Source organism: Hetaerina americana, unplaced genomic scaffold, assembly GCF_022747635.1.
Source record: "Hetaerina americana unplaced genomic scaffold, ioHetAmer1.1.p SCAF_15, whole genome shotgun sequence".
In the NCBI taxonomy this organism is placed as follows: Eukaryota; Metazoa; Arthropoda; class Insecta; order Odonata; family Calopterygidae; genus Hetaerina; species Hetaerina americana.
Genome location: NW_027286625.1, coordinates 2330745 through 2341830, shown reverse-complemented (window position 1 = coordinate 2341830; position 11086 = coordinate 2330745). Strand labels below are relative to the sequence as shown.

The window sequence follows — 11086 nt, the reverse complement described above, 5'->3', positions numbered from 1 at the left end:
ATTTATAAGATGCAGGTATTTTTTCAACCATAATTTTGAGAAAATAAGGTGCATCCTACATGCCATTAAATATGGTATTTCATTATAAGGTGAGCATGGTAAACAATATAGGTACTGCGTGATTCTATTGGAAGTGTTCAAAAGTTTAAGCCTTTTCTCAGTTAAAACACACACCCACCAATGAAAATGACCTTGAAATGTACATAAATCATATATATACACATGTATTTTTCCAAGCAACTATTGTTTTTAGCAGATAAATTTTGGCTAGAGCCGGGTATAATCAGATGAAAATGGAGTCATACACAATGAGAAAATCAATATTTCATCTTTATATGCACTAGCCATTGTGTGTTACATTAAAACGAGGGGACATATAACCATATGGAGCACATATATTGGGGTAATATAAGAGGGTCATCCGGAAAGTAGTACCCGTTCGTGCCGCATGAAGTGCTGACGACGCGAGTAGCCGCTGGACGAGGTCAGATAGCTTCAGTGGCTTGTCTGCCTTCTCTGAGCCAAGTTGCGTGACGCTAGCATTGCCTGTGTTGTTTCTGTGATTGTTTACAATGTTTAAAAAAATTGAGAACGCCGCCAGTTGTGAAGTGAGGGCAGTGATTAAATTCCTCAATGCAAGAAACGTTCGCCCATGTGATATTCATCGCCAATTAAAGGAGGTGTATGGAGACAATGTAATGGACGAGTCGTCTGTTCGGCGGTGGTGTCGCAACTTCAACATGGGGAGGGGGAACACACACGACGATGAGCGTTCGGGGAGACCGTCTGTCATTACAGACCAACTGGTGAGCTCAGTTGACGAATTCGTGAGGAACGATCGGCGCGTCACAATTGATGACATCTGTGAGCATTTTCCCAATGTTTCTCGAACAATTGTTCATGAAATTGTTAAACACCATCTGCATTATGCAAAAATTTGTGCAAGATGGGTCCCTCGCGTATCTCAATGAGCTGGCGGCGAAGGACTATGCAGCAGGAATACAGAAACTTGTCACACGTTATGACAAATGCCTTAATTTGCTTGGAGATTATGTTGAGAAGTAGTTTAAAGTATCCTCTTTCAAATAAAATTTTTTATGTTTGTTAATATTTACTTTTGTGTCTTTATTTCACGAACGGGTACTACTTTCCGGATGACCCTCGTACATTCAGTAAAATAGTCTGACCACTGAAGTTCGACTGGATTCAATAATGCAGGTGAACTAGGCACAAATACCAGGAGAGAACATAATCCACCCTTTGCATCAAAAGTGAAAGGTCTAGGCTAAGAATAATATTCCTTACCTACATAGGAAAATTATGCGTACCTATGAAACCTCTCAGTCAGAAAATTTCTAGATATGTTACAGAGGTGAAGCAAATAAAACTGAACAATTATATACTATATAACATTCTAAGTATTTAATTTGCACTTTGAACTAATATAATATTTAAATATGTATAAATAAAATGTAAACATTTTAAAAAGTCTTCACTTTGCCATGGCAATACTGACCTTTAATAATGCTTACTCATCTGCAATAAAAAAATCAGTTTTCAATGGCAATACTTTATAATCACATTATGAGAACATATTAACTCCTTTAGAGTTCCCACTTTCTTAGGATATTCACGACAGCAACAGCTTGCTGGTGTATTTACTCACAAATATTCTAGTTGCGAAAAATGTCATTACAGCACAAATAATTAGCATTTCCATTTATTTAATTGCAAGTCTAACCATGCGGAAAATATTCGTTGCATTGTAAATGGAAAGTTCAAGGTACTCAACTGCAGAGCAGAGAGCATAAATACTTCAGTTTTCATAGGATTCAAATGGTGGCACTTCCCATGAAAAGTAAGCATTTACCTAAATGCTCTACCTGCCATGCAAATTCCATTACCAATAGCATTTCACAAGGTGGTTAGGCTTGAACAATTAGTTTGGTTCCAATTAGTTAATGGTTCCCTATCAGTGGACTTATCTATTTTCCTTAATTATTAGTGGTCATGCAGTAGATATAAAATATACTCCAGTCTAATTGATCCAGTCAGCTTATATTCAAACTTTGAAATTCCAAGTAGGAAAAAAGTGTAAAATGTACACACAGCATGGCGAGTAATTGTAAATAATCCACTCAAACAGCAAAGGCATAGGTTGGGGTAGCTAGACATTTTAGTAATTTCTTCCTTTCTTTAACATGTAATGATCAAAAAAAGAAAACAGTGAAATTCTTCCAACTTTAACCCTTATGTCTTTAGAAAATATCTTAACTGGTCTCAATTTAAATATGTCGAACTGTACAGGGATATGACTTGCAAATATATGTTTTTTTGATGCACATATAATTTCAGGTTTTGCAATAGAGCAGCAGCCTAGTGGGTAGAGTACATTTGTACTGACCAAGCGTTCCTAGGTTCAAACCTGAATGAGGCCTTTGGACACTCCTGGCTAAACCCATTCAAAAATTCACTTGACGATTGGTTTGATTGGTAAGGGTAGAGCTCAGTTTTTATATCCTCATGAAAGTCACAAATCAGGGAAATCCATTGATCTGCAGGTTCTCAGGAGATCTGACATCCAAAACTCTTTAACTTGGATAAAGCTTTCAGGGTTCAGAGCAACTAATATTTGAGCCCAGACCCTCTCGTAAGTAGCCATATGCTCTAATTGCTAGGCTACCACACCCTCTCCAGCTAAACACAAGCTCTTGAATTTCCAGGCAGCCAGGGCCTTCTATGAAACAGCATGATCCCAGGGAAATGACCCAGCTCTCCTAATCTGTGTGTCATCTACAAGCACTAGGTGCTAGCGCAAGGTAAGATCTACATTTAGTTTCCAAAATGCACGAGGAAATTAAGTGTTTTAACTAGCACCCAAAGGAACTTAGTTGTTGAAATGAAGTTCAATTAGAAAATTTAAACATCCTTTTTAATTTTGATCCTTCACAGGATCAAAATTAAAAAGATTTTTTACGGTAATCCATGTTTATTATTACCAATGCTTTACATATTTCATGAGATAAAACTTACACGGACACCATGCAGTTCCCATGAGAGAAGATAATGATTACTTTATAAACGAATATGATATGTGTAAGGAGGTTCATTCAAATTATCAAATCATAGTTTCAACGGAGAGTATGGATTCAATTACCAACTTCTAATAATATTTTTAATGCATTGTGATTTTATGAAATGAGAATTATTGCCTCAATTGAAGGTGCATAAATATAACCACATACTGCCATTCCTTTGCCTCAGGTAAGATAGTAGCCTATATTACAATGTTATTTATAACATTTGCACATATTTTCTGGCTAATACCTCATCAAGGATGATGTATTTTGATCAACCAAAAATAAAAGTTTCTAATTCACATCCTGCATCAATTATGCCATTGCACTGGTGTACAAGGGATTTTCTTTTACTCTCTTTATTACGTGAAATGGGAAAAAGAGTACCAGACAACTCAATAAATTCTACCACAGCAAAAGGCAGCTATTTATAAAAATTTACTTGACTTTTCCTGGAGGCCAGTTAATTGTTGACACCACTCTTCAGCCATTCTGCCATGGCTTCTGAGAAATTAATTGAATATAATGATTATTTGTACAAAACTAAGCATTTATATAAAAAACATAATTAAATTAAAAGTAAGTGATAATGACCATGATGTTAAAATATACCTTGTTGAATCATTTGTCTGAAAACACCAGAGTTAAACATTTTGTAACTGTTAATAACTTCGCCACTGATGAGGGAACCACTACAAGAAATTATCACACATTCAAACCATTTGTCACACCTCTGCAAGTTTTGAATTTGATGCGACTCATGGCAAAGAACGAACAGATTTTCAGTTACCATTGACGCTAGTCAATGTTAACCATTGCATAGCCTTGGCCATCAACTAGACCTCGACCTTCACCAGAGACACCTACATGTTTTGTCCGCTTGTGACGATACATGTTTGACTGCTGAGAGAAGGTGAGGCCACATACATCACAGCGATAGGGTCTTTCACCAGTGTGCGTTCGCAAATGGTAAGTCAAGTGGTGTTTGGCATTGCACATCTTCCCGCACACTGGACACTGATACGCACCTGTCCCACTACCATTGCCACTCACACTTACACAGCCGGGTCCACCACTGAATGGGATCCCACCAGCCACCATCGCCCTCATTGGCTGATGGCCAGTTCCTGGGATCCCACCATCTCCAGGCTCAAGAGTCCAGTGAGAGAGCAACCTTGCATTCGATGCCTCCTGCAGAGAATTGACATAAAGTTAAATTGAGACCAAGGGGAAGTGCTTGGCGATTATACTCTCAATATTGAAACTCATGGAATGCCTCACAGGTGGAAAAGCAATCAACAAGTGGGTCAGTATGCAGTGTGAAATGACAGTGCACATAGCCCTGTTTCTATGAATTACTTTCGGATACAAAAAAAGAAACTGCAATGGCATTCCCAATAATTATTTTATTAGAATTCTATTAATTGACTTAATGAGGTCTTCTGTTACTCCAATATGATAGAGAGTAAAATCAAATTAATCTTATTACTTTGGCATGCCATTATGTTACATGGTACATGGACATTATTATTATTATTAAAACGCAGATAGAATGTCAGGTGATACAAAAGTCCCAAGTATTACAATCAAACTTGCCTTGAAAAAATAACATGACATCTCAAATTCAATCGATATCCAAAAAGATAATAAATAAAATCAGTCAGAAAAAAAACAATACACTTAAAGGAAACTTCCAAACACCTATCTCTAACACAAAAAAAAAAGGAAATCCCCATCTCATTAACATCAGTTCCTCAATAAACAAGAAAAAAATCAAAACTTTGCTGTTACATACAATTTTACACAACACCATCAATCAAATTATTATACAAATAGTTTACATGCTTTCTAAAAAGTATTTACCCTGTTGGGAAATGACTCGGATAGTTTCGCAGGTAAACTGCTCCAATCAACAATTGTTTCGTTAAGAAATTAATTTTTTTAAATTTGTTCTTTGTGCCCGGCATTTTACCTTGAATTTGTGATAATTCCTCCCTATAAAATTTGGATTTCCCACCTCTTTCTTAATTTCTACCCAAGTTTTCTTTCTCTTCAGAATGCGAAACATTCCACCAAGTCTGCTTATTTTTCTTCTACTTTGTAAAGGTTCCCAGCCCAGCATTTTTAACATTTCAGCCACACTCTCCATCCTCCTATACTTCCCCAGTACCTATCTGGCCGCCTTTCCTTGAACTTACTCCAGTTTTGTAATATGTCCTTCTTCGTGCAGGTCCCATAAAAGTGATGAGTAATCTATATGGTCTTAGGCATTCCTCTAATTTTATCACATTCAAACAGTTGGGGAGAAAGTGTATTGGAACAAAAGTCTATGATAAAATTTATTAGGATTTGGGAAATATTTATCTCGGCAAAGTTCCAATCAGGGAGTAAAAATTTAAGACTTACATTGCAGTATGAATATCATATACACAAAAAAAATTAAATACAGTATGTGCCAGTTTATTAAGCAGTTCCAAATGTGTCATAAATAATGGTCATTATGTTAGTTTTATTCACAAAATATATTAAGCTTTTTGAAATGTTGGGTGCAAGAACTACCCCAGGTAGGGCCATCATACAGAAAAAGGGAAATAATACTTCTAAAGTATTTTGAAACAAAGGAAAATAGAAAAATTTCACCAGATGAAGGAGCCATCACTATCTTAAAGCAATATAAAGTGATGCAGACATTTGAGAAAGTTGGAGGGATAACTATGGAGTAATTTAAAGAGGAGGAAAGAAGATTCAATGTGGTGGGGTGATAGTGAAACTGAAAAGAAACTATAGGGTAGGTGAGGGACGAAAAAGTGGTAGAATTTGGAATTAGTACAGATAAAATATTAACTGAAAAATTACTGATAAACTAAGTGCAAATTGTGATAAGCCTCCTCCTTGGGACGAGACCCTAGATAGGACAGGTCTCTGGATGAAATAAAAATTGAAGGAGAGAAGGGCAGTCAATAAAGAACTTAATTTGTGTAAAACATAATAGCATTACTTCAATACCATTCAGAGAGAGAGAGCATCAATGAATCAGATTTAAAATATACACAATGAGCATGAACTGTATTCACCCTATTTGTATCCAAGCTTATATGCACAGGGATGGGAATATTTGTATTGAACATATTAAATTCTTGTCTTTTAAGTATTGTAGTGCAGTGAATATACTTAGGTGGAGTATTTCAACATGGTCTAATTATAAAACAATATACTATTTTGAAAGTTTCAACATTTTTAAACATGAATAATATTTACTTATAGATCCAAGAATTCGGAGTTCTATTGAAAAGATTTGTACAATATGATCCTTAAAATCAATGTTTGAGTTTAATAATACTCCAAAATGTTTTATGTTACTGACCCGGTCCACTTTATAAGATTCTTCATCTTTACAAGAAATATATATGAGATTCTTATTTTCGAGAAAGGTAAACATTGGGTCATGCTGCAAGGATGGATATGAAATTCATACATGATAGTAAACATCCAACTTACTAGTGGGATGCAAATGTTCAGTTTATCTGGCTGAATTCTTCCTGGAAACAATTAAGTTTAATATTTTAATTGATGTTTAGGCTTGTTATTGATTTGGGGGAGCTCTAAAAAGTCATTGCTTATAAATGTACCTTTTGGGACAATTCAAAGAGAAATTTATCACAAATATTGAACTGGTAATTTAGCGAAGTCTGGGAATTGCAGTCATGTCAAAATAGAACATCGTCATATTAGTCACCCATAATAAAAGATTCAAAGATTAATTAACTCACAGTGGTTCAAGTGATTTATTAACTCACAGTGATTAAAAAGATATAGTTTTTTGAATTGGAGAGGTTTTTTGAATAAATGGTATCCATTAATAACTTGAATGATTTATAGGAAAGGCTATTCCAAAGAACTACACCATAATGTAAACAACTGCTTAACTTGCTGAATGTATCAAAATCAATAACACCTTTATTTTAACTCTAGTTTCTTGTTTCCATCTTTCCTGAACGTGTTGTAGTTTTCTAACCAAAGTTCATGGATGCTTATTCCTGGCAACAGCCAGGTTACTGTTAGTGCTACACTGCATGACAGTGTTCTGATGCCACTTTTAATTGGGACAGTTTTTTCTTGAGACCTCAAACTTTTTTGTTATAAATATTTAAACTGACATATGAGATCTTTTTAATTTTTCACTACAGCTCCCATTCAAATGTTTAATTATTTGACCTAGGTATTCATGCTCATGCTAAGTTTTTGTCATTCTGAAGGAACTTTTGAACTACCTGTTGTTTTTTCAGAAGAAGTATGGCATCATATGATTCTTTCAATGAAATCTGAATAGACCCCTGATTACATTAAAAGTTTTTACCAAGGTAGTAGATCATCAGTGGAAATACAAGGCACTAGGTTTATTGCTGCAATCACTTATTTATAATCATTATTGTTCCTGTCATACTTACTTTTAGATATGGACCCCAGGATGTTAAAAATTAATCACATTCAATGATAGTCTTAGCCTTTCATGGGATTTACTGATTATCTCAAATTTTTCATTGGAAATTGTATCCATTTGGCTAGGGCCTGTAAAGATTGAACTGAATTTTTGAATCTATATAATCAGTAGACTGTGTCTCTAATTTTGACATTATTGCCCAACCTCAAATTATATAGATGAAAATCAGCATAGAAGCATTGGCATAAGCTCTAGAAGATCATTGTGCTTACAAAAGAAGTATTTACTAATCAAAGGGTACTGATAGCCAGGACACTGAATAATACGGAGAGAAGGTTAGTGTAATGGAGCATAGCATCACTTGGTTCTGAAAATAGGACTTTGATAAAAATAATGAGTGTATGTTGGAGGCTATCAAGATATGGGTACGGAGCAGGATAGAGGAAAGGAGCTCGAGTGACAGGAACACAAATGGCTTGTGTGGTTGAGGGACAGAAGAAATTTATTATAGGAAATTTGAGGCCTATCACAAAGTTAACTATGTAGAGGTAGCAAGACGTTGAACATTATTACAGAAGGTAATATGATAGGAGGGCGAGAATTACGGATGGCATGATATGATGAAGGTGGACCAAATGAGGAGTTGAGGAACGAAATGAAGGAAAAGTGTGTATTTTATTTACTTCAGGTGTGAGTTATTCACGACCATTTATAAGGATCAGGTTCAACCTACTGTTACAAGTCGGTAGTATGAAAACTGCTTTTGATAATGATAATTTGGTAAAACAAAGGTAATACATAAATATGGAATTACAACATCCAGTTATCAGTGAAAATACTTATCCATGTCCAAGTTTTAAACTCTGGTATTACTGAATCATAAATACAAATTAAATTAGAGGTACTCACCTGTCTTTGATCAGAATTAGAGTGCACCTTAGAGGCAACAACTGGCTCTCTACTGAGTAACACATCAACTGATGGCACACATGGTCTTGAAGTTTCCTTTTTCACTGGCGAGGTATTATCAGGTGATTCAATTTCTTCTTTGATATCCTGAAGGTAAGTGACATTTTAGCATTCAAAAAGAAACTAAATTGCTTATAATATTCCCAACGCAAAATGAACTAACCGTTTCAATAACTCTTGATTTACTGAATTGTTGTTCACGACTGATTTCTAAATTGTCCAGCATTAGTTCATCATTTTCCTTCACCTTATGATTTGGGATTATTTTTACACTGGGGTAACTATCTTTCGTTTCTTTATCAATAAGAACTTCAATGCTATCACCAGTATGATTCAAATCAAGATGAGGTAAAATTTCGTTGAGTTCCTGTTGCGATGGCTCATCGTCTGTATCTTCAGTAGTGTGAGGCACCTTCCTTTTGCTGTCCTCGAGGGAGTCTGAACTAGATAAATGCCTCTTCTTTTCATTTTGCTTATCCAAGCTACTCTCATTTATGGCAGCTTCTTCTCCACAATATTCATTTTGCAATCCTTTAGTGAGCCCATTCACAGATAGCTCGTCGGCAATTTGTAAAAATGAGGCCAGTTGGGTATGTGAAATTGTAACTTCTCCATTGTACATGAAATCCAGAATATCAATCATTTCCGATTTTTTCACCCCTTTCATAAATATCACAGGATGTTTGTCTGGAATAGTCATAAAGAGTGTCCGGAAATATGGACTACATGCCGAAAGAACTAGTCGATGTGCACCAAAATAATGGCCCTCACAGAGAAGAGTAACATCAGTTAACGACGCTGAATCATAAAGTTCTCTTAGCACACTAAATACTTGCTTAGAATGGGACTTCATCTGTAGAAAAAACTTGTCCACCGACATTGTTGCAATGTAATGGCCAAGTATCTATTGAGGTTGTTAGGATATTCAAAAGTGAATATATTTGACAGAATCTCACCGAAATACTTAAACGCGCTGAATGATTATTTTCTTTCACTCTGAATTACCTTTTAAAAGCGATCATTTGGCTTCCATCACCAAATAACAGTCATTTAAGTGTTCTGAACATCACGGCTACATGTCTGAGTAGGGGGACCTCAGGACATTTATTCTATTAAATTGGTTAATTTATAAACGATTTAGCTTTGAAATAAATAAATTAATATTAGTTAACCAATATGCTTATGATGTACTCAAAACATCGACTAAAATCTAAATATTCAGAGAAAAATATCAACGTTACGCAAACTTCATTCACTTCACTTTCCCAACAATAACAATCACGCATACCGATAGTGCTTTTTTAGTGCGGAAAATCTGACTACCACCAGTCAAAAATTGAAGAAAAAAGATTCCTATTCGAGTAGAATTGTTAATTGACAGATTTTGTCGACGAAAGGCCTGCTGCATTGTTGGCTTCGCTTCAACTTTTACTAAAAATTTGTTATAAATATAGTGGCTACGAGTTTATCATATATCATGGTTTTCTGTCGGAACAAAAATATGACCTATGCCAGCGTTTATTGTAGTCACATAATCAAATGTAGCTCATAAAATTAGCCACCAATATTACCAACTAATGATTCACTGACTAAATATGCATATATCTCAGGAATTGGTACTAATTATGTTGGTAACATTAGTATATCCCAAGCATAATAAAAATCAAGACGTTGCCATAGCAACCACAAGGCCGCCTTTCAAACAAAATAAACGACAAGTTATTTCTGACGTTTTGACGAAGTATGCGGCTTTCTGCTAATAGATACATCGTTATGCTTACATTTCAGCTTACTTTGATTGCAGTGGATCTTTTCATTAATGCCTTTTCCGATTTTCTCAGGAAAGATAATATAGTGACACTCGTTGTTTACATGTAAGGAACTCTTAGAAGAAAAAAGTCATCAAATGTCAATATATTGCTGTAAATGATATTAAATGATTCTATTTCAGAATTCAAGACTTTTGCTTGGTATTTTCTATCATATCGATATTCCTGAATTTCTTCTCGACTTTCATTTTTCAAGTGAGTTCCTATCTAATATTAGTTGGAAAAGTGTGATTCCAGATAAATTTCGTTTATTTACTTAATTATTTTAGGCTGGTCTCATTGGTCTACTCTTGGTGCGCTTTAAAGCTACGATAACTATATGCATTCTATATTTGATGTTGACACTTTCACTACACATATGGAGCCTCACATTGCGCTGGAATCACTCACTGAAACCACTGTGGACAGATGCCTTACTTTCGTTATTTGTCGCCCAGAGGTTTAGTAAGTCTATGGAAATATTTGGACCTATATTCTTGTTATTAGCACAGCCATAATCTAAATTGTGTCATTCTTTAGCTGCAGCGATATATTATTTCTACTACAAGCGCACGGTCCTTAAGATATCAGATCCCCGTTACTATGAAGATTTCAGCTGGATAAAGCAAGGCACAGATAGTGACAGCTGATCATGTAAGTTAACATTATTTTTTAAATTTAATTATAGCCCCGATATTCTATTAAATCATTCATTGCTCATTCATCATATTGCTACTGTACCTGTCGTTCGGTAGGTGGGGGAAATTTATTAGATAATTGCTACAACTAAG

The 11086-nt window shown here is 35.2% G+C and overlaps 1 protein-coding gene across 1 annotated transcript; it reads right to left on the bottom strand.

Annotated features, from left to right (window-relative positions):
- Positions 1-1438: 1438 nt before the first annotated feature.
- On the bottom strand, positions 1439-9733 carry LOC139686822 (protein bric-a-brac 1-like). Its single transcript, XM_071583893.1, has 3 exons — positions 8651-9733; positions 8428-8574; positions 1439-4268 (listed from the first exon to the last, which is right to left on the bottom strand). Exons 1-3 carry the CDS (start codon positions 9365-9367, stop codon positions 3876-3878), a joined length of 1257 nt encoding a protein of 418 aa, XP_071439994.1. The 5' UTR covers positions 9368-9733; the 3' UTR covers positions 1439-3875.
- Between the last annotated feature and the right edge of the window lie 1353 nt (positions 9734-11086).

Coding starts and splice junctions, on each gene's coding strand:
- LOC139686822 (XM_071583893.1), bottom strand. CDS start 9,367: ATGTCGGTGGACAAGTTTTTTCTACAGATGAAGTCCCATTCTAAGCAA. Junction 8,575..8,650: donor AATCAAGAGTTATTGAAACG/GTTAGTTCATTT, acceptor ACTTACCTTCAG/GATATCAAAGAAGAAATTGA. Junction 4,269..8,427: donor CTAATTCTGATCAAAGACAG/GTGAGTACCTCT, acceptor AATTCTCTGCAG/GAGGCATCGAATGCAAGGTT.